Here is a 24,707-nt window from a genome sequence, read left to right on the forward strand (position 1 = left end):
TTGTATACCTGGCTTAAGTAAGTACCCAGTAAATTTTGGTAGTTCACATCCTCTGTATCCTTTCTCTGCCCTATGCTGATTTCTTGTGAAAACATTCACAAATAGTAGGCTGAGTCCAAGAATGGAGCTAAAAACTGTAATTATATAGAAAATTATCTTTCTGACATTAGTGAAATCATCATCATAACCTGCCAAGCAGAGGAAAGGCTGTCAGAAAAACTGTCGGCAGATACTCTCGAAAATCTACAGGATTATATTAGTGATGAATACTTTTAAAGTAGACATTGCATTCCAGGATTAGATCTATCTACAAATACATACTGATTCCCTCTTACTTTAAGGTTTTAAACATTTTCCCCTGGAGAACTAAGCCTTATTTCCAGATCTATAAAACGAAGTACTTCTATCAGATGACTCGGGTCCTTCCGAAGTATTAACGCTATATAGCATTTATTGAATGCTTATTATGTGCCAGGCATTGTGCTAAGTAGGTACTTGATAAGGATTATCTCACTTATCACCGCCAGCAACCCTATGAAAAAGATACAGTTATTATGTCAGTTTTACAGATTAAGAAACGGAAGCAGAGGGTTAGGTAACATGCCAAAGATCCCACCAGAGGCAAGTGATGGAGCTGGCATCAGCTGTTCACCTCTAAAAATGAGGCTCAAAACCGCTACACCATGTTTTTTGGACTCTTCTCTTGAAGTTGACTCAAATAGCCTAAATTAATTAATGCCACAAGACAATTCTCACCACATTATTAGGGTTCTTTTGAAGTTTGTGTCCAACATTCTGATGTACATGGCAACTAAAAACAAAGGGGGCTGTCAACTGCTGGCAGGCAAAACCTGAGTCCTCTCGTTGCTTGTAGCTCAGAAAAGCAAAATAAAGCATACTTGAGAACATATGTGAATTTAATTTTTTTTTTTTTTTTTTTTTTTTTTTTGAGACGGAGTCTCGCTCTTGCAGACTGGAGTGCAGTGGCGTGATCTCAGCTCATTACAAGCTCCGCCTCCCGGGTTTATGCCATTCTCCTGCCTCAGCCTCCTGAGTAGCTGGGACTACAGGCGCCCTCCACCATGCCTGGCTAATTTTTTGTATTTTTAGTATAGACAGGATTTCACCGTGTTAGCCAGGATGGTCTTGATCTCCCGACCTCGTGATCTGCCCGCCTCAGCCTCTCAAAGTGCTGGGATTACAGGCATGAGCCACCATGCCCGGCTACATGTGTGAAATTTTAACTCACTTTGGGGGTGGGTTTTAAAGTCAGAAAATAAACCAAAATTCAACAACAGTTGACTGCTTTAAAACAAAAATCCTTTAAATTGCCTGCTTAGTGCAATACATGCAGTTTCAGTTAAACAAGTAAAACGTGCATAGTCTTGTAATGCATGCATAATGTGGAGTATATAGTAAGTACATGTAATGCAAAACTTTATTCCAGTGTTTTTATTTCTGCACAGAAGTGTACACACTGAATTGGCATATAACATTGTACTCTATGGGAATAAACTTGAATTTCTTACATTTTTGGGACATTAACCATTACTGGTAATAATTTTTTTGCCATTCACAGAGCTAGTCACTGCATACTTGCTGTTAAAAATCACAACTTTGAGAGATCTAAAATTTACTACTTATATAGTCTAAAACAGAGAGAAAAAAGTTGTGGCAGTAAAGGTCCAAGAACTAATCCTATCACTAATTTCTTTATCTTTCGCAAAAATACTTAAAGACATTGATTTATGATCCTAGCTCTTTATCTTACTCCATTCTGTGTTCTCCAAGTGAGATTTCGAAACCAGTTCCAAGAACACTATCAAACAAAGAAAAACATGCAAAGACAGAAAAAAAAAAAACCCTATTTTCTGAAATGTATCCCAGGGGAAAACACCAACAACTGGAAAAGAAGTATTTTCAAGACATAACATTAAATGTAGATTTTTCCATTTAAGAGTTATCTTTATAACACTTAATCAGAAATTTTTTCAATGAAGCAAAAGTTTTATGCTTCCCCCACAAATATACCTGATCCCCAACTTTCTTTTTTTAATTTTTTTGAGACAGAGTCTCACTCTGTTACCCAGGCTGGAGTGCAGTGGTGCGATCTCAGCTCACTACAGCCTCTGCCTCCTGCATTCAACCAATTCTCTTGCCTCAGCCTCCTGAGTAGCTGGGACTACAGGTATGTGCCACCACACCTGGCTAATTTTTGTATTTTTAGTAGAGACAGGGTTTCATCATGTTGGCCAGGATGGCCTTGATCTCCTGATCTCGTGATCTGCCTCCCTCGGCCTCCCAAAGTGCTAGGATTACAGGCGTGAGCCACCGTGCCTGGCCTGATCCCCAACTTTCATATTCCAAAGGCATTAACATCTGCAATTTAGAAATAACTACAATGTTTAATGCTTCTAAGATGTGCCAATTGAAAATATGCTATTGGACAACTATAAAGGACTAAGTTAATGACCCCAATCAACAGCCTCTCTGCATCCTTGCCCTCTGCTCTGTAACCTTGCAATCCCTTTCCCCTGGCTCTGGTCTCAGTTGTGTTACTTATTTTGGCCAACTGGATGTTAGCAAATGGGATGACACAGAAGCTCAGAATGTATGGATCCATTTCTACTCTCCTGAAAAAGACAGGATCTGTGCTACTGCCATGAGAACATGCCTAGGCCTGTCGGAAGGGTGTTGGGAGACTTAGGTAGGATGGCTAAATCTTCTTGGTCCAAGGCTATTTTTGACCACCCTAAGCCAGCCAACCATTAAACACGTGAAAGACCACTGCAAAGATCAGCAGATCTGTCTACTACCCCTGCAGCTAACTGTAGCCACACGAGTGAGCTCAGCAGAGACTACAAGAAGAACCACTCAGCCATCCCAAAAATACTAATGGCTACAGTTTAAGCCACTGAATTTTGGGTTACTTCGTTATGCAGCATTAATTGTGGCAATACATAAATGATACACTGGTTATACCCACAACAACCAAATGAGATTGTAGAAGAGCTGTGGGATGAAACCTAAATTGATCCAGGAAAGGTATAATGCTATGTGAGGATCCTGCAGGGGGGAATCTATTTTTTAGTCTTTTCTTTGAGGTTTATGTCCTCCCTAGGTTACACAGGGCTGTCTTGATCAATCTAGCCTGCATCTTTAGTCTCTACTGCTAACTGTTCATTCACAGCACATCAGCATTTATACTCTGCATATTAGAATATGCTGTGACAAAGCAAATTTTAGGTATTTATTGTAAGGACAAATAAGCAGCATTATTTCTATCAGAAAAAAATCAAAAACAAGTTAAATGTCCATCATTAGGAAACTGATTAAATAAAGGATCACATCCTACAATGAATACTATGCATCATCTAAAAGTGAGGATGCTTCTGTATTTAATTGCACAGAAAGATATTTACTAAATAATACTAAATGAAAAAAACTAACTGTAAAACAGTATGATGAGTATATAGGCATTCCCTACACAATGCTTTCCATTTTTCTATTTGAAACTTCTCATAATAAAAGTTGGGAGAAAGGCAGTACGTATACTGTCATTCTTTTATAAAAATATTGTTAAATCTTTTTATGGTAAAATAAAACACAGATTAAGAGAACCACACAAAACAAATAGCTTATTATAAAGAAAACACTCATAACTACCACCTTAATCAAAACACAGCTTTCGCTTGTTACTGTAGAAGGCCATCCATGACTTTCCCTTCCTCCAAAGTAAACAAACTCTTGAATTTATGGTAATCATGGTAATCAGTTCCTGGCATTTGTTTATGATTCTGTTACCCAAGTGTACAATCCTACTCAGCATAAGTGTTGTCTATTTTTAAACTTTTGATGTCTTTTAAGTTACATTTAATCTATATCGCCTCTATCCTTTTCTTTTCCTTACAATTAATTTGTTAAAGAATCTGGGCTGTCTGAGGTATGAAGTTCCCACAGTATGAATTTTGGTGGTGCATGTTTAACTCGTTTCTCCAACCTCTGAATTTCCTGCAAATTGGAGCTAGATTCAGAGGTTTGAACAGACCGAAATTCAGTCTGTGGTGGTATGATCTTTCATTAGGAAGCACATGGTATCTGGTTTTCATTCATTTCTGATGTTAGCAGCCATTGTTATTCAATGCCTAAATCCCCTAAATCCACAGGGGTTGGAAAATAGTGATATTCCAATTATTTAATTTCATTTTCATCTACTGGGTGGAAAAATTTTAGGAGATGTTTTCCTTCATCTACCACTTGGTTTTCCAGTGGTACAGTTCATGTTCATGTAAGAAAGAAGCTGATTTCTTCCTAACTACTTTCAAGATGATGAATTGGTGCTCCATTAACCTTTTTTTCATACTGCAGAACCAATAATTTTTTTTTTCATATCATAACCTCATGGATTTAAACATATTTGCAATTTTATTTTTGGCCAGTAGGAGCCTCTTCAAGTTGGCTCCTAAGTCATTGTGACACACCCTAATAATCTTTGATAGCTTCCTTGCTACCTATTTATTATCTTGAGATGTCCCAAGCTCATCTTACATCTTTCTTGTTATTTTTGTTGTTTGAAGCTCACTCTGTAGAAGATTCCTTAGGAGGAGCTCATGAGGAGCAATATTTCCTCCACTGATTTTTTTGCATGTTCATAAGTTTGTGTTCTTTATGCTTGAAGGTCAATTTTGCTAGATATAAAAATATTGGCTCACATTTTCTTTCCTTTGAATACCTTAGGTATGTATTTTCTTTCAGCATAAGAGTTTCTGTAAAAAGTCTAAGAACAATCTAATTCTCTATTACTGTTTTTCCCTTTTTTGTCGAGATGCCCAAAGGACTTTTTCTTTCTTCTTTTTAACCCAAGAGTTTTATTAGAATATCTTGGTATTGGTTGTTCTAAGGTGATATTCTAAAATACATGATTTTCTCTTTCAAAACGTAGTTTCAATTTTTTTTTCCAGAAAACTTTTCTTAAAATATATCATTTGTACCACACCTTTGCTTTGGTTTTCTCCTCTCCTATTATCTGTATGTTGGATCTGCTTTGTCTATCTTCAATATTTGTCAACTTTTCCCAAATTTTACTTCTTTCTTCATTTCCTTTGGATTTTTAACTTTATCCTCCTTTTCACCCTCTATTATTTCTCTTAGGGCAATATTTGTGGTATTTAGTTGATTTTGTGCTCCTTCCAATTTAGAATTTATTTTTTAAACGATTTTTTAAAAATTTCTAATTCTTTCTTGAGTTCTGTCTCCTTGTCTCTGAGTTTTGCTAATTCAGATTTATGCTGTTCTTTCATCTCCTGTATAATTTTGTAATAATCTCTTTTAATTATTCTGAAGTAGAATATTATGGTTTTAATCATTTTTAATTGAGCATGTCTTCTGGCATGTTTTCATTGTCAGTAGGGATTTTACTCTATTTCTTTCTTAAAAAATAGTTTATATGGCATTTAACCTTATTAGTGTTCTGTACTTTTATAAAATTTCATATTTATATAATTTCTATAATTTATTTAATGTCTTTCTCTCTCTCCCTGTATGAGGGCAGAGACTATGTCTGTTTCATTCATCAGTATATTCCTAGTGCCTGGCACATTGCAGATGTTCAATAAATCACTGCTAAAGGAATGAATAGAAGAGTTCATCAAAATGTTCATAGTGGTATCTCTGGGTGACAGGATTTAGAAAACGGTCTTCTGATACTTTATAAGTTGTTATTTTTCTAAGTTTTTTCATAATGAGCATAAAACATTTTTATATTCAGAGAAAAAGATTTTTAAATTGAAAAAAAAAAAGGTTTGTACATGAAGCTGGGTATATAGATACCCTGTATCTTTAAAAAAATCAATAAAGAAATGCCCTCTCCCTCACATATGTCTTCTATTCGTAAATGAAAACTATGGGGTAAAAGAAGGTGACAAAGCTGAGTTTTACTAAGAAAGATTAGGTTTAGAGTTTGTGAAAAGGACGACAGCAACCACCCATCTGCTTTCCATGCTATATTTGACAGATTTTACTCTATAGCTCAGAAAACATGTTAATAGGACTTCTTGTAGTGAGAGGAAGGAATTTAAAAAGCAAAGAATCCTGCTGTGTAGTTTGGCACTATATGGAAAATGGCTCACAGTGCCTGTAATTCATGGAACAAAGATAACATCTCTTTGTAAAATCTACACTGCAAATATCTCAAATATATAACCAAGATATGCCAGTGGCAGTGACTTACAATCACCAAACAAAATGATCCCAAACAAGAATGAGATGAAGCCTTAATTTGCTTAACCGGGCCTTCAAAGACCTATTAGAGAAAACATAGGAGATGAACTGCCTCATAAAGCAGATGGTCTTCTCCAGTTTAAAAAAAAAAAAAAATCAAGATAATTAAAGGAAACTAAGGAGCAAGGATCTTGCTAAATTGGCCAAGAAGATTTTTTTTTTCCTCTGAAGTAGAATGCATGAGTTTTTGAAAGGATTTCATGGTTCCCCATGAGGCTGACACAGGTTATTTGATAAAGTCTACATCAGCAAGGGAAGCTGTCCCAAGGGCAGCTGCCTCCCAGGTAGGATGCAACCCCTGCCTCCCAGGTAGGATGCAACCCCTGGCAGGCTTTATTCACAGGGGTGGGAAAGAAGGCTGAGGGGTAACATGGCCTTTCTGAAAGAGCACTGGAGTGGGGAGTGAGGACACATGCGATTTGTGTTCTTGATCTGTGATTCTGAGGAACCTGGTTCACTTTTGTTACCTGTTAATTTTTCTTAGAGAAACTCGTCATTCATTCCCCTAGCCTGCCTTGGTAGTGAGAACAGTTGAGATAAAGAGGAAAATATCTGTATACTACAGAGCAGAATTGCAAAATTGTTGGTTTATAATGTAATTTTGTTTAAATAGCTCCATTGCCAGATATAAAGGTCTCATTGTGCAGCAAATTAAAAGTTGGAGTAAGGGGAATGAGGTGTTTTGAACCCAGTAGAAGATGAAAAAAATTTCTTTTCTCCTCCAACTGTAAGATACTCGACACTCCATTTCTGTTCTCCTACAAGCTCTAAGATGCTTTTTGAGAGAAAAGAGAGACAGATAAAAGTGTCTCAAAGGAAACTCAAAGATTCTATGCCAGAGATTGTTAACTGAAACAGGGACAGGAGGCATAAGTCTTTTATGGTCATGGTCAGGATTTATATAGAAAGGCTACTGCCCCCAAATATTGCCACTTGTGGCTTGCCTATGGGGCCTAACCAAACCCCACAGGGATAGGGCCCCAGGAAATATTAAGTATCTAACATTTGTTGAGGGCATCCTTTGGGCTAAATACAAAGAGTGTTCATGATCCCTTTCATTTCTCACACAAATCCTAGAACGTTGGCACCATGATGCTCCTCGTTTCACACAGAAGGACACCAAGCTGTAGCAAGGTTAAGAAAACTTGCCTAACATTGGGAAGTTGAAAAGCAGCAGAGCCCAGGCTCCAATCCTGGTCTAATGATCCCAGGATCCTTAGTTTAACATTCTACTCCACTGCCTCTTTCAGGAAGTAGAAAGTGGGATGAAGCTGTTAACATGGAGACTCCAAAGACCTCATTCGCTCAGTTTATCTCTCTCTGATCTGATGGTTCCAAGAGAAGGTATCATAACCAAGGAACCAGGTAATGGTTTCTCTTCAACCACATCTCAACAGCAACACAGAGCTTACCGTTGGACCTGCCTCCTAATTATCCCCGGATCTCTTCTTTTTTCCTCACATTCTCTAAATCCTTTGAAGTTTTCATGATACGTCTAACATCACTTCCTCAATCCTTCTGTACGAAAACCAAATCCACTCTTAGTTTAGAAAATTATAGTGAAATCCCGTTTCAACACATTATACATATGACCAATTCCAGATTTCACCAAACAGTGGCCTAGAAGACATTTGGCAGTTTTCTTAATGATAACACTAGTTGAGCATCCCACCAAAAATCTGAAATACAAAAGGCTCCAACGAGCGTTTCCTTTGAGCATCATGTCAGTGCTCCAAAAGTTTAGATTTTGGAGCATTTCAGATTTTGGAGTTTTGGATTTGGGATGTTCAACTGGTAAGTATAATGCAAATACTGCAAAATCCAAAAACAAAAATATGAAATCCAAAATACTTCTGGTCCCAAACATCTTGTATAAGAGACACTCACCCTGTAATTGCTAATATATCAATCACTTCAATCCTCACAACCACTCTGTGGAGAGAAAACTATTATTATCCTCATTTTATAGATGTGGTAACAGGCAGCAAGATAGTAAATAACTGCCACATATGTAGCAGGTGGTGAAGCTATTTTGTTTTAAACCTCTCTGAACCTCAGTTCTCTCCTCTCAAAAAATAAAAATATTTACCTCACATGGTTACTATGTAGAAATGGAATAAACACACAAAAAGCAATTTAACATAGCACTTAGATTCTCCCTCTCTCCTAGTATTTCTGGGATCATTCCAACGTACAGTACAGAAACTTTTAATTAGATGGGAACAAGGAGATAAGAGAGATGCTTAGAATTTCTTCACATATGCTGCCTCATTTGTGTATCACAACACCCTTTGGAAAGAAGTAAATATCACCATCCCCATTTTACAGATGAGAGTTTAGGGAACTGGCACATGCATGGACATTCTGCTGCTGACTGAAGCAGGATTGAAACCCACACATGCATACTGTTTTTCCAGAGGTTTTTAAGGGGTTGGAGGACAGGGGTAGCCAAGACTTCTAGTTCCCTTCATCTTCCCTATGTAGCCATTCCTACAAATTCCACAAATCCCTAATGCTCCTGCAACTTGTCAATGTTACCTTTCCCTGAAAAATCAAGACTGAAAACCATAGTCGAAGATAAAAATAGGTATAGTCACAGTTACTAACCATGCACAATTAGCAACTCTTCTAATAAGAAATAAAGAAGAGGGAGGGAGAAGGAATGGAAGGAGAAGAAGGGGAGAGAGGGAGAAATGGTCATGAAACAGAAGTCCAATTGTGAGGCTCTACGTTCTCTCATCCACATCAGGATTTTTTTTTCCACAAAGGTATCAGCTACTTATCCTGGAACAACCTGCTGTTCCTTCTCAGTCCTTCAGCTGGGACCTGCATTTAGAAGCCTCCAAGAAGACATACCTGGCCAGGGTCACATTTCTCAGAAAGGCAGCAGCAGGAAGAATTGAGCCCGGAGGCCGCCACCAGGAACAGGGTGTTTCCCTCAACACAGGATGCGAGCTCACAAAGAAACACCAAGGACCTCCTCTTTCACCAGCTACAGTCTCCTGCTTTCCTCAACAGAACTTAAGGGCAGGAAGGAAAGCGGAAGTCAGGAATCAGGGCCAGGGAAGCTAAAACAAAGGCGGGTCTCTAAAATGCAGACACACACCCATCCCCTCCTCCTGAGCTCATACCCACAGATCCTTAAGCTGGGAAGAGGACAAGCCACCATAGAATTCTAAGTGCCTCAGCCACAAACTGCCTCAAAACACTGGAGACCTTCTGTGGGCCCAAGGCCATGCTAAAACAAAGTGTGAGCTTGGCAGAGTCCAAAAACTCACAGAAATCTGTTAGGACACACTTACGTGCATCTCTTTTCTAGACGGTTTTCTCCAGAGTCCCAGGTTAAGAACCACTGCACTAGTTGGTCATAAGGTAGGAAAACAGGGCTCTGTAAAAATAAATCATTGCTCTCCCATCAAATCTTCTCTCAACTTCCCTAATTGGGTTAGGTGGACATGCAAGCAATATCCCAGACATTTCTGACTCCATCCTTCCCTGGCCCCATGACCAGTCAGAAACCTGGCACTAATCCATCCTCTGAAGCTAGTAACATGTGAATTCTCATCCTTTCATTTCCACGGTCACCATCTAGGCCAGGCTCTTATTAACCATGCCGAAGGCCTACAGTCCATATTCTGATCACCTGTCTGCCCTCATGCCAATCCAACTGTACTCTCCTGCAGAGCCACCTTCCTAAGAGCATCTACCACCTTTAGCTCCAGGCTATCAACAGCTAGGACCCTGGGGCTGGGCCACCCAGGTTTGAATTCCATCTCCACTGCTTCCTCTGAGTGTCTCTTTAGGTAAGTCAGCTAACCTCCGTTTCCTCCACTGTAAAATGGAGATAATGAGAATATCTATACCAAACGTCTGTTGTGGGAATTAAATAGGAGAGTGTGTGTAAAGCACTCAGAATGGTGATGGCACACAGTAATTGCTGTATAAGTGTTAACTGTCACCAACATGAGTATTATTAAAGCTTTCCACTGGTTACCAAATAAAATATCACTTGCACCAGGCATGGTAGGTCATGCCTGTAATCTCAGCACTTTTAGAGGCTAAGGAAGGAGGATCACTTGAGGACACTTGAGGACAGGAGTTGGAGATCAGCCTGGGCAACATAGCGAGACCTTGTCAGTACAAAAATACATACATACATACATACACACACACACATATACATACCAAAACAAAATCTCACTTCACTGATGGGCTCTTACAGCTCTCTACATTCTGTCCCAAATGGGTCAAACTAACCCCAACTTGTCCCTAATCTGCATGGACATAAGCCATTCTTCTGCTACCCGATCTCAAGCAGGGCACCACACCAGTGCCTCACTCTATACTGAAGCTACTAAACATCTCCCACTTACAAGCCTCTTCCATTTGTTCTGCCTGGGACGCCCCGTGTCGTATCAGTGTCTGTCAAACCCTCACAGCTCTCAGAGACAAGATCAAGCACTGATCCCACTTAAGATACTGCCATCATTAATTCCAGCAACAGCACTGAGGATGTCAATATACCTAACCGTTTCTGTGGTCTTGTTCCTACCTGCCCAAGGGCTAATTGGCTGTTCTACCTTAAAGGAGTAACCTCTATTCTCGATAAAATGAGGTAGTTGAAACAAGTGACTTAAAAAGTCTTCTTGTCAAGGTTCTTGGGGTTATACAGTGTTTCCTGTTCCTTCAGGACAATTTTTCTTTCTTTCTTTCTTTCTTTTTTTTGGGACAGTCTCTCTCTGTCACCCAGCTGGAGTGCAGTGGCATGATCTCAGCTCACTGCAACCTCTGCCTCCCGGGTTCAAGCGATTCTCCTGCCTCAGCCTCCTGAGTAGCTGGGATTACAGGCACCCAGATAATGAGAATATCTATACCAAATGTGTGTTGTGGGAATTAAATAGGAGAGTGTGTATAAAGCACTCAGAATGGTGATGGCACACAGTAATTGCTGTGTAAGTGTTAACTGTCACCAACATGAGTATTCTTAAGCTTTTCACTGGTTACCAAATAAAATCTCACTTGGGCCAGGCATGGTAGGTCATACCTGTAATCCCAGCACTGGGCTAATTTTTTATATTTTTGGTAGACATGGGGTTTCACCATGTTGGCCAGGCTGGTCTCAAACTCCTGATCTCAAGTGATCCACCCATCTTGGCCTCCCTAAGTGCTGGGATTATAGGCGTGAACCACTGCGCCCAGTTGGAACAATTTTTCATTAAAGAAGAGGATACACAGGGTAACTGCACATATTTTTATTTTTTAAATGAATAACTGAAAGTGTTTCAGGTCTCAAGTCTCCAAGGCTAGGGAAAAAAGTGAAATTTTACTATGTGATACGCAAAATTCTTTTCTCTTTACAATCTGATGACCCTGTGACTTCTAGTTTTTTTCCTAATAAACTAGAGAAGACAATTTTCATTTAATACCTTATATTATCTCCATGATACATATTGCAGAGCCATTTCTACCTTCCATGTGGAAAGTAATTCCGAGTGTTATACCCAAATCCAAGACAGTGAAAAAAAAAAAAAAAAAAAACAGTTCAAATTACTTCTCCCCGCCCCTCAATATAGCAATTCCGGGATAACTTTTTTTTTTTTTTTTTTTGAGACAGAGTCTCGCTCGTTGCCCAGGCTGGAGTGCAGTGGCGGGATCTCGACTCACTGCAAGCTCCGCCTCCTGGGTTCACACCATTCTCCTGCCTCAGCCTCCCAAGTAGCTGGGACTACAGGCGCCCGCCAGCGTGCCCGGCTAATTTTTTGTATTTTTTGTAGAGACAGGGTTTCACCATGGTCTCGATCTCCTGACCTCGTGATCCGCCCGTCTCGGCCTCCCAAAGTGCTGGGATTACAGGCGTGAGCCACCGCGCCCGGCCCCCGGGATAACTGTTTTCCATAAATGAGCGGAACCAGCCCCCAAGTTTCTTAAAAGCAGCAGCTTGGAACTCAGCCACAAGAAGTTTGAAAAGTGGCAGAAAATTTAATAATACCATTACCTTGAAATCCAATAAAGCCTGTTGGAGCTTAACATTTTCAAGAAATCAGACTATTTATGCTATTACCCCTAGTACTGCTATAATCTCCTATAAAGCCATAAATACACACAATGTAGTTCACCAGAAAACTAAGACCATCATAAAAAAGGCCATAAGGAAGATACTGCCCATGAAGTATGTCTCCATGGTACTTGCTACAGCAAGTTCACACAGAGGCGTTCATTTATTTTGAAAATTACATTTCCAACTCCACAACTCATCACTTTGAACTGTGAACAACTTTTAATACAAGTTACAGCTTTCTTTTCAAAGACTGTTTTCACACAAGATAAACGTGATACTGAATATCAAGGACATGTATGAGGCTGTCACAATACTGAGGAAAAGACTCATAACATCTGCGTCTTCATATCAGCTTCATTTAACAGTCTATTCAGCTTTAAGTATCAGAAAACCTAACAGTGAATTCAACAAATACAAAGGCGTTGGAAAACCCAGGGCTGCAGGTGTTGGTTTGAAAACAACTTTAAGGCAGATATCTCTGTGGCTCTTGGACTTTCCTTCATGGTTGTCACCTCATGGTGACATGAAGACTGCTGTACATCCAGGCACCTCATCACCATTCAAGGCAGAAAGAATGGGAAAGCAAGGAAGGGTATGGACAAGCTCATTTGTCAGGCTTTAGAAAGACAATAAATGCTTTCCCAGCAACCTCGCCCCCATTCTAGTGGACTTATTCTCAGGTCTTACTGGCCAGAAGTAGGTCACAGGGCCACATCCGCTACAAGGAATGCTGGAAAATCAGGGTTCAGGATTGGCATATTGGCTTAATCATCACAATTTACTGACGAGGCTGATCTCCACACTGCCCTGAATTAAACTATGGCTCTATGAGCAACAATGAAACAAGATATGGGCATTGAGTGGGCAATTAATTGTATCTCCATTTTGAGTCTCCATCTTGGGAAGGAGAAAATCATCCAATAAAGGGTTTTCTGCTCCTAATATCAAAAGCATCCACTACCTATAAAGTAACTGTTTTACAAATTCCCATACCTATAATAACAAACAAATAAAAATTGCTTAATCTTTTAAGTTCATACGCCTTGGTTTTTCTCTCTCTGTAGAGTCAGGTATAAATGGGCAGTCAATGGCTAAAAGGTGGGTGTGAAGTCTTGTTGTTGTGAACTCTGATCACAACTTGACCACTAAGAAGCTTTGAGGTGCAGCTTGCTGTTTCCCAGGCAGAAAAGCCATGTTAGCCATGATTCAAACCTTTAAGCTTCCAGACAGGGGAGAAGCCTCCTAAATGTGCTGTCTGCACGCTGCTCTCGCCACCTCCCTGCCCCTCCCTGATCAAACAGGCACATCCATTTAGCACCCTAGATGCCCTGCACCTACTGAACCTTCAGTGGCTCCCCACTGCTCTTAGGAAACAGCTGAAAACTCCTTACCAAAGCCCTCCATTCTGATTTGACCAGGCCGCCTTCTCCAACCTCATCTCCCACCAGGTCCCACCACACTTGCTATGCTCTGGCCACCCTGGCTCCTTGCCATTCCTTAAACAGTCCATACCCCTTGGTCTGTAATGGGCTTTTCGCGGCTCTTCATAGACTGGGCTTTCCCTATGCTTCAGATTGCAGCTCAAGCATCGCTTCTTCAGGGACACCTTCCCTGGTCACCCAACATAATGTGGGCCATGCCCAGTATCCCTCCATCACACTCTTCATTCCTCCATAGCAGGTACCACAATCCACAATTATCTCCTCTACTGGGAAGGATTTCCTACCACCTGTCTCCATCACTAGAATAAACAGAAGTACTACGGGAGCGGAGACCTCATCTACCTCTTCACTGCTCTATCCCCAGTGCCCAGCACAGAGTAAGGGCTCTGGACTATTATTTTCGCCATCCTGGTTCCAGGACTTGCCTGATTTGGTTGACTTGTCACTACCCTCTATACCACCAACTCCTCCATGTGGCCACCAAATGAACGTTGTAGCCCTAGGACCCGCTCCACTGCAATCCTGACCTTGGAACTTCCTCTCTCCCCAACAACTTCTCTTGCTTGTCACCCCACTCCCAGTCCTCTCTCATATACTGAAGCAGGCACACAGTGTGGTTAAAAGCACAGACTCTGGAGCCAAAAGGCCTGGGTTCAAATCTCAGCTTCACCATTGTCTGTATAGGCACAAATAAGTTGCTTCTATAGCTCCTGTGTGCCTCAGTTTCCTGTCATTAAGTGATAATAGTTGCATCTATGTAACAAAGTTGTAGTGAAGAATAAAAGTATGCACATTAAGTGCTCAGAACAGTGCCTATATAAGTGCTAATAACTTAACGGTAATAAATGTAACTTCTGGCCGGACGCAGTGGCTCACCCCTGTAATCCCAGCACTTTGGGAGGCTGAGGTGGGCGGACCACCTGAGGTCAGGAGCTCAAGACCAGCCTGGCCAACATGGTGAAACCCTGTCTCTACTAAAAATACAAAAAATTAGCCAGGCGTGGTGGCAGGCGCCTGTGGGAGGCTGATGCAGGAGAAGCACTTGAATCTGGGAAGTGGAGATTGCAGTGAGCCGAGATCGTAGCATTGTACTCCAGCCTGGGTGACAGGAGCGAAACTCTGCCTCAAAAAAAAAAAAAAATAAATACATAAAAATAAAAAATAAAATAAGTAAAATAAATGTAACTTCTTCTTATGAACACACTCTTTGTTCTCATTAGCATATGCACTCCCCTAGGCCCTTCTCATTTGATCCCAGTTCATTAGATCCCTCCATAATGTCCCATTTAATGTGTCCTTCAAATCCCAGCCAGAAGACCTGCAGTCCCATACCTGATCTGCCAACAACTTGATCTGAATTGCGTTCCTCCCCAGACCACTGTGTCCTGTTGGAGGAAGATGCTTTGGAAATTGTGTTCTCCTGGGCTTTACTCACTGCACACATCTTTACCAGCCTTCCTCTCCTCTAAACTGCTATATCACATAAATTGATTCTAAATGATATAGTTATCACCTTTGGTCACATCCACAGATGATATATAAGCATTGAGGGCAATATGTAACTTTTCTCAATACCCCAGGGAAGTCAACACAGTATTAGGAGTATAGCAAATACAGTCTCTACCTATTAATTGGCTCTGGTCACCCCATCTCCTTTTAACTACACCTTTTCCCTCAAAAAAAGGAGGTGTCTTTAAACTACATCCTGCTTACTTGCTTAAACTGGATCCTGTGGTGTGAGGATCAGTGATTTCAAAACAAAAAGCTACTATTTCTTGTTCAAAAACAACAGGAAATCCTCTTTACCCCTAACCAAGCCCAAGTCACAAGGATAGGATGGCAGCAGGTGTGTCTGATTTCCAGTTAGCCAAGTCATGTTAGATTTATTGGTATTCAGTTCCAAATAACTAATATGTAACTTAAGCTCTTTGCAGAATTTTATTGTACTCTGGGAGAGGGGGGTCAACTTTCCCAAAACTTGGACACTCCTGGGAAAGAATTTAGGTGAGAAAACAAATGGAATCCCATGGACTTAAGTATTTTCCATAAAATCAAAAGAGACAGACTAAAAAGTCTAGATATTCCTTTAACAAAGCATCATCTACAAAATATTCAGGCAGGGCGTGCTGTCTCACGCCTGTAATCCCAGCACTTTGGGATTACACCAAAGAGGCGGGCAGATCACCTCAGGTCAGGAGTTTGAGACTAGCCTGGCCAACATGGTGAAAACCTGTCTCTACTAAAAATACAAAAATTAGCTGGGTGTGGTGGTGGGCGCCTGTAATCCAGCTACTCAGGAGGTCGAGGCAGGAGAATTGCTTGAATTCAGGAGGCAGAGGCTGCAGTGAGCCGAGATAGCGCTATTGCACTCCAGCCTGGGCAACAAGAGTAAGACTCCGTCTCAAAATCAAAAATAAAAATAAATACAATATTCAATAGTATATGTTGCTGTTTTCTTTTCCTTAGTATATATTCGTAACAGAAAGGTCTAGAAGCTACAGAGGCAAACAACAAATTGACCTATCTCATGACTCTGAAATAAATATGCCAAGTCATTCCTTTAGAACTCTATTGGTTTCATCTTGCACTGATTTTTGTGGCCTTTTGTGCAAAGGAAGGTCAGCGGAGTTCACTCCTCCTGAGGACAATTTCAGGTTTGCATAAATGAGCAAGTGTCCAAGAACCTGGAAAAACAAGTCCTTTTGCTTTGGTTTCAAAATGAGGCCCCATAAAGTTGCATGCTTTTCTCCTTTCCCTTCCGGAGGCTGCTCACATAAGATAGGTCTTAAGCTTCCCCAGTCTGGCTGGGGCATTTCCTCCGCCCGCCCCCGCCACTGCTCTTCCTTTAGCAGAGGTGCTGTGCCTCCTGCCCTGAGGATGATACATTCTTCTCATCTTTCTCAGAGGCAAAGCCTGTCTTTCAGACACACATGGGACCCCTTCTGACCTATCCCCAGCATCCTAATCCTCTTCATGTGGAGTATAGGGAAGGGAAAATGGACTAAAGTCCCTCCGAAGACTATTCTGGCATGTTTCCAGAGTCTCATTCTGCAACAAAAGCAGACACCAGGTAGGCTTCTTTCCAGGGCGTCCGATTCCTCCTGGTGAAGACTTGTCACAGGGCTTCTTAGTCCCGCTCCATTTGTTAGCAAAAGGGAAAGTGATAGATCCAGAGCATCCAAACAAAAAGGACACTCTTTTATTACAACAAAATAAGAATGCAAATCTCTACCCTGGAAGTAGTAAATTACAAGAGAGGTTAAAAAAAAAAAAGCAAGAGCAAATTTACAAAGAAGGGATTTAATTTGGACTACTGAAATTTAATTTCTTTCTTCAGTGAAAGATAAATAAATAGAAGTAACCTTTCTTTACTAGTGTCAACATCAAGATGTAATGATGTAACACTATTGTAACATTATTTACTAGGTATGTGAAAACAAGGTCTGTATTTCTGAGTATCTGAAAATAATGGCAATCAACAGGCCTCAGATCACCAATTTTACAGGTTGGGTTCATATGCCATGTAAAAATCTAGAACCTAACTGACTGACTCTGAGACATGCACAGAAAGTGATCTACAAGTAAGGAGGTAGCCGCGGATGAGACTATGCTACTCTACAAAAATGTGGTTACTCAGGTTCATGGCATCTCGGAGAGGAATCTGCAGAGCACCCATTCACTGAATTAATACTTAACATCTAAAGTTCTGCAGAAATCAGGGATTGCAATTTGGTGGCTAAAATATCTTAAAATTCTTTAATAGGACTGTGGTAATAAGGTTTGCAACCAACATGGTGAGCTGAGATGACAGGCAAGGGCTTTGCTTGTTTCAAATACATGGAAAAACTGAGTGAGAGATCATTAACAACTTTGTAAATACTAAGAAAACATTCAAAATCACAAGAAATAAATCCCTGGGCCAGAACCAAAGACAGAACTCAAAGTCGGATGAGAGGAAGTTAAAGCTCTGAAGATGTAAAAGGCTATCGGAACATGAGATAAGCTTAGTGTGTAGGGGCTGAGATCCTGATGAACCCTGGAGAACAAAGGGTCATATCTCACCAACAAGAAATCAAAATTTCAAAACAGCTCCCATGTAGAGGTATGGCATCCAAATACAGAACACCCATGGAACATCAAGTTCCCGAGCCAAGAAAACAGTAACACTAGGCTGGGTGAGGTGGCTCACACCTATAATCGCAGCACTTTGGGAGGCCAAGGCAGGCGGATCACCTGAGATCAGGAGTTCGAGACCAGACTGGCCAACATGGTGAAACCCCATCTCTACTAAAAATACAAAAATTAGCCAGGCATGGTGGCAGGCGCCTATAATCCCAGCTACTCAGGAAACTGAAACAGAATAATTGCTTGAACCCTTTAGGCAGGGGTTGCAGTGAGCCAAGATGGCGCCATTGCACTCTAGCCTAGGTAACAAAGAGTAAAACTCTGTCTCAAAAAAAAAAATTAAAATAATAATAATAATAATAATAATAACACTGGTCCAAAAGCTAGGACACCCATCGGGCACTAACTGAGGCAAATGAGAAAGTGCTGGGATTGTACAATCCTCATTGCACGGGACTCCCACATCAAACAACCTCTAATGAAGAGACTTACAGTGAAAGCTTAACACCAAACAAGAAACAAATTACCAAAAGAGACAGCCAACACAACTGGCAAAACCTGTGCCCAAGAGCTAGAAATAGAACAGTAAATAGCGGTTGTTCAGGAAAAAGTTACCATGAATTCAACTAAAGCTAGAGAGAACCATGTGTGTTGGAAAGCAGGATTTGGAAAAACTTGGAATATGCAAATAATTTCTCCCCTTATCAATGCTGAGTTAAGTTTCTAAGCAAGTACTTCATTCATTCATCCATTTGATATATATTTATTAAGCATTTATTCTGCATCAGGCTCCGATTACTCCCCCTTAGTCTTGGCTGGCACTGGCTCTGAGGATGGTTATTATCCAGTTCCACCCCTTAGCCCAAGATGACTCCACAAATATTGCAGCAACTACCGTAGATAAAATAGTGTCCTCACTCACAGAGGAGAGAAGGGAAATGAAAAAGACTTTAGTGCTGGAGTTCAGACATATACATGTGCCAAAATATAAAAGGAATTTAGGACACAAGCAAGCATCAAGAGGGAGATTTAAGAGCTGCAGGAACACGTGCTTCCAGTGGGGAAACCAGAAAACTCCCTGGGAAAGAGAGTGACTCTGCTGCACCCCATGGCAAGAGCAGGATTTTAGCGGGTTACCAAAAGATGGATCCACATACCAGAGCGGAAACAGCAGGAGCAAAGGCACGTGACCCAAAGGCACAGGGTGTACCCTGGCAGGAGCAGCCCACGCACACTACTATAAATGTCTACTGAATAGTAATAATACCAACAACAATAACGATCACTCCTCATGAGTAATAGGTAATAAAAATAAGGAGCAGTGAAAGGAGACCTAAAGGACTCAAATACCAGGGTGACCTTTTAAACTAGTGGGTACACACTAAACAATTTCAGCAGGGAAGTGGCATGATGAGAGCCATGCCTCAGTTAGATGCATTTGGCCACTATGCATGAGTTAAATTTGCAGGCAAAGAGACTGCAGGCCAAGGTCTGGAAGCTATTATAACACTCCAGATCCTCACAGCTGAGGTTACAGCGGTGGCTGCAGTCATCCAAAGGAATGGATAGGTACCGACAAAAATGAACAAATATGCAATTTTTATTAGCAATTCCTAGAATATAGTCATGTGTTGCTGAACAACAGAAATACATTCTGAGAAAGGCATCACTGGGCGATTTCATTGCTGTGCAAACATCATCATGGAATGTTCTTACACAAACCTAGATGGTACAGCCTACTACACACCTAGGCTGGATGGCACGGCCTACTACACACCTAGGCTAGATGGCAGAGCCTACTACACACCTAGGCTAGATGGCAGAGCCTAGGGTTCCCAGGCTACAAACACGTACAGCATGTTACTGTACTGAATACCGCAGGCAACTGTAATACAATGATAAGTATTTGTGTACCTAAACATATCTAAACATAGAAAAGGTACAGGACAAATGGGGTCTTACAATCTCACGGGACTACTGTTGTATATGCAGTCCACGGTAGATTGAAACATTGTTATGTGGCACATGACTGATTTTAAAACTGGAGTTTTAACATAAACACAAATATCTGCATGAAAAGTCAGGAAAGAACAGCTCTAGCTATTTACTTCTTATTTTCGTGCTCAATGGATGCCATTCCACATTCCATCCAACAGCAGCACTCTGTCCTGAAAGGAGATAGCCGGGAAAGGCAGACTAATCTCAAAACAGAAGGAAAGAAAATTAAAATTGCAGTCTGACATACGAGCCTCAAAACCAATGTAGGGCACAGCAATATGCACTGCTGACCCTTGACTGATGATTCCGACCACACCTGATGATAAAATTATTAACTCTATGGCATGTTGCTGTTGTTTTTTTTACTGAAATCATTTCCCTTCTCCAGAGAACAGTGTGGCCCTGTTCAGACACAGGCTGGTGAGGAGGCCCCAGGTCAAATTGGCTTTCCTGCCTTATGTGAGGGCAGCGACAGCTGCCAAGGTTAACATTTATTTCTGCTATGAGTAGCCTCTACAGAACGTCAGCCTGAGGTTTCAACAAGCAAATCTTATTTATTTATTTATTTATTTATTTATTTATTTATTTATTATTTTGAGTTTTGCTCTTGTCGCCCAGGCTGGAGTGCAATGCTGCAATCTTGGCTCACTGCAACCTCCGCCTCCCAGGTTCAAGCGATTCTCCTGCCTCAGCCTCTCTTGTAGCTGGGATTACAGGTGCCCACAACCACACCCAGCTAATTTTTGTAATTTTTTTTTTTAGTAGAAATGACGCTTTACCATGTTGGCCAGGCTGGTTTCAAATTCCTGACCTCCACCCACCTCAGCCTCCCGAAGTGCTGGGGTTACAGTACCCAGCCAAATCTTATTTAATGATCAGGAGAAGCAAGCTACAAAGGAGTATGTAGAAGGGAGGAATGGAGAACAAATCAAGTAAAATATGTAACAGTGTTCATGCCTGGACTGAGGGATCAACAACAATGGGAGAAGAAATCAGAGATGGAAACCATGAGAGGGTACGAACCACACTCTAGTTCCAGGGAAGGGCGTTTCAGGCAACGTGTTATGCAGCTATGTGCTCCCTGGAAAAGCAGCCACTCTCTCTCCCCCCACCAGAAAAAAGACACAAAGTGACAAGCGCAGTAGAGGCCTCAGGGCAGCAATCGCTATGCTGAGCACAGGTAGCACGTTTCTGGCACCCAGTAAGAAGACAGTTTTCTCATAAAGAGCTCTTAGTAAGAAATAAGTCAAATGAAAATAAAGAGCTTCCTTGCAATTACTGGACAGCACACACCTGTGCAGCTCAGGGCCCTTTGGTAATCTCTGGAAAGGAACTCAGCTGATGGCCAATGTGTCATTCTCTGAGGTGAAAAAAGGAGCAAGAACACATATGTGAATTTTTCAGGTAAATTTACTTCTTCCACTTCAAGAGCCCAAATGTTAGCATTTTAACCACTGTGAAGGAACAATGTCCTCAAAATATATTAGCTTGAACCATATGAAATTAACCTTTTTGTATGTCAAAAATGCTCAAGTACTAACAATTTCACTTGGATCAATGGCAGTACATGTCCTCCAACTTTCTTCTACACAGGGGTAGGCAAATTTTTTCTTAACAGGATCACAGATATTTTAGGCTTTGAGGGCCAAGAGACAAAAAAGAGATTATGTAGGTGCTTATATAACCATTTAAAATGTAACCATTTAAAAATATAAAAACCACCCTCAGCTCCTATAAAAATAAGCATAGGCTGGATCTGACCTATTGGCTACAGTCTGCAGATCCCTGTTATATAGGGTGCAGGTGTAAACTTTATTCTGATGATGCTCACTATGAAAATTGCTAATTTCAGAGTAAAACTGTAACACCCTTGGAGATACCAACAATATCTGAAAATATGTGAAAAGCTGTTTACCCCAACACTGCTGGCTTTAATGCTGGCTGTTGATCCGAATCCCTATTCTATTATCAGCAATCCCTCCCTACTGCTATAAAATGCTACTGCTTTTAACTATCTGACTTACTTTACAAGCAATTGTCTGGGTGAGGACTTGAGGGTGGTTCTAACTTTTCTTTGCTTTCTTTTTTCTTTTTTTGAGACAGAGTCTTGCTCTGTCTCCCACGCTGGAATGCAGTGGTATAATCTCAGCTCACTGCAACCTGTACCTCCTGGGCTCAAGCAATCCTCCCACCTCAGCCTCCCAAGTAGCTGGGACTACAGGCACATGCCACCATGCCTGGCTAATTTTTATATTTTTTGTAGAGACAGGGTTTCGTCATGAAGCCCAGGCTGGTCTTAAACTCCTGGGCTCAAGTGATCCACCCACCTCAGCCTCCCAAAGTGCTGGGATTATAAGCATGAGCCTAGCCATAACTTTTCTATAAAGAAAAAAACTGAGCTGCACAAGGTAATGGCACTTAAAAGTGAATACGAATAAGCATAACTACAGAAAGGATATGGGAACAAAAGCACTATGGGGAATTACCCCAAATTTCCCCTGACTTAGAGCCAAAATTCCACAGGTTCCAAAGGAAAGCAACAAAAACAAATATCTATACAACTGGTCCAAGGCCAAAAGACTGCAGGGAGCAAGAAGTAAGTCTGAGACACACTGCCCTTCATAGAAATAAAGATAGATAATTAAAGGGAAGAATCATTTTTCTCCTAGGTTAATCAGGGGTAACGACAAATAGGAAAAGGCTACAACTATAGCAGTTCCCAAAAGACTGCCGGGAAAATGTCAGTGTTGTGAGACATCGAAGATCATCCCTGAGGGAACTGAAAGAGTTTCCTCCTTTGGAGAAGGCTAAGACGTAAAAGCCAGGAACTCTCTCCCTAATACATATTAAACAGACACATACCCAGGGGACCTCTCTTCTGGGTCCATGAATTTTGTGATTATAAAGGAATTCAAACAATCACTGCGAAATGTTTTTAATTTATGGCATTATTATTGTTTCAAATGTTATATATTGTGATGAAAAACGAAAGCTTAAAAAAATAAAAGCCTATAGAAGAATAGATACATTAGGCCAGGCAGGGTGGCTCATGCCTGTAATCCAGAAACTTTGGGAGGCTGAGGTGGGTGGATCTCTTGAGCCTAGGAGGTCAAGACCAGCCTGGGCAACATAGCGAGACCCCATCTCTACAAAAAATAAACAAAATTAGCCAGGCACGGTGGCACACATCTGTAGTCCCAATTACACAGTAGACTAAGGTGGGAGGATCACTTGAACCAGAAGTTCGAAGCTACAGTGAGCTGTGTTCATGCCACTGGACCCTAGCCTGGGCAACAGAGCAAGACCCAGTCTCAAAAAAGAAAAGAAAAAGGAAAAAAAGAATGGATGCACTGAAACAGAAAAAGGAGACTGTTGATATACAATTCTGGTCTTATAGGGCCACTTGATTACAAAAATCCTAATTTAGGTAACATTTCTTACCATGCAATATTCAAAATTACCCTAGAGCAATCCATTCTCTTGTATTGCTAAACATCCTTATTTAAACCTTTAAAGCTTTTACCAATTCAGGACTCTGTGATATTCTACAATGAAAATTAAAGGGAAAAAAGCAAGAGAGAGACTGATCCCATACATACATGAGCTGCCTGGACGACAGTGAGCCTCCGGGTACCGTCTGCCCATAGTGACAGTCAACACATTGGTAGGGGCCTCTGCAGTTCCCAAGTCCTCAGGAAAGACTGAGATGGTTAGCTGCGGTAGGGGGAGACAAAAAAAAAAAGGTAGAAACAAAACAGAGACTTAGGATAATGACAGCATTTTTTTTTCATTAAAATGCTAATGATGACCACAAATTTCCAGATAACCATGTTTATGAATTATTCATAGTCGCATGCAAGATGAAGTCTCCCTGTCACTGCAGGCAGGCCCAGGGCTTGCTGATGATTAGCATGTGGGCCCTGCAATAAGTGTGACAGAGGCACAGGTCGCTTCCAGCGACCAGGGCTGGCCCTCACTGGCCCCCATCAAAAGTCCAGGCAATCCCACCTGCATTTGCCTGATGTTTTTCCATTCTTCCTTAACATCAAGGAATGGCACTGCCTGGCTCTTTGCTGTGACATCTGAACTAAAATCCTGTAAAACTGTAAAAGCTTGTAAGGAAGAAAATTGTTTTTCTGTATTGGGGAGGTTAGATGTCGCGCTGATTGGGGAAAAAAAAATATTTTCAGTGACGTATAACATATAGAAAATGCACACACCACAATGGAGAGCTCAATGTATTTTCCTAAACTGAAAACACACCAGATCAAAACCAGAACATTATCTGCACTGCAGAAGCCCCTTCATGCTCCCTTCTAAGGCTGACTCCTATGCAGAAATTATTTTTGCCCTTTTTTGTGGCCATCAAGTCGATTTACTGTCACTGTTGATTTTTTATTTAAAAAACATATGCAGAACACCTACTATACACCCAGCACCATGCTAAGCACTGGAGCTACAAAGATGAATAAGACACCATCTCTGTCTCTAAGGAAAGTGAAGTCTAGGGGAGCCAAAGGATGCACACAAACTGGCCACTATAGGGTTATGGGATGAGCAAAATCATTGAGCTTTATATCAAGCAAGGGTGTGTCTAGTCCAGAAATGGACAGGTCAGGGAGCGCTTCCAAGAAAAAGGGGTGCCTAGCATGTCCTAAGGCTGGGTAGGAGTTAGCCATGCTAGGGATGCAAGACAAGGCAATAGAAAAAGGGAAGGTAAGAAACCGCATGGTATAGTCCAGAATTGCTGGCCACTCTCTAGAGTGAGGCCTGCAGAATGAGGCCAGAAAATAAGCCTGGAGCCA

At 41.1% G+C, this 24,707-nt stretch overlaps 1 protein-coding gene across 29 annotated transcripts in view; it reads right to left on the reverse strand.

The window, feature by feature from the left end:
* Positions 1-24,707, reverse strand: part of APBB2 (amyloid beta precursor protein binding family B member 2) — a 408,181-nt gene that overhangs the window by 229,597 nt on the left and 153,877 nt on the right. For 20 of the 29 annotated variants that reach the window (XM_078003304.1, XM_078003321.1, XM_078003307.1 and 17 more), the window contains one exon: positions 23,502-23,616. The exons of 4 other annotated variants lie outside the window; for them this stretch is intronic. In XM_078003304.1, coding sequence (XP_077859430.1) covers positions 23,502-23,547 — 46 coding nt within the window. In that variant the 5' untranslated portion in view covers positions 23,548-23,616. Of the gene's footprint in view, positions 1-21,195; positions 21,258-23,501; positions 23,617-24,707 lie in introns of those variants that run through there. 5 more of the 29 variants (XM_078003326.1, XM_078003314.1, XM_078003322.1 and 2 more) reach the window with 1 other exon arrangement.

This window comes from Macaca mulatta, chromosome 5 (genome assembly GCF_049350105.2).
Source record: "Macaca mulatta isolate MMU2019108-1 chromosome 5, T2T-MMU8v2.0, whole genome shotgun sequence".
In the NCBI taxonomy this organism is placed as follows: Eukaryota; Metazoa; Chordata; class Mammalia; order Primates; family Cercopithecidae; genus Macaca; species Macaca mulatta.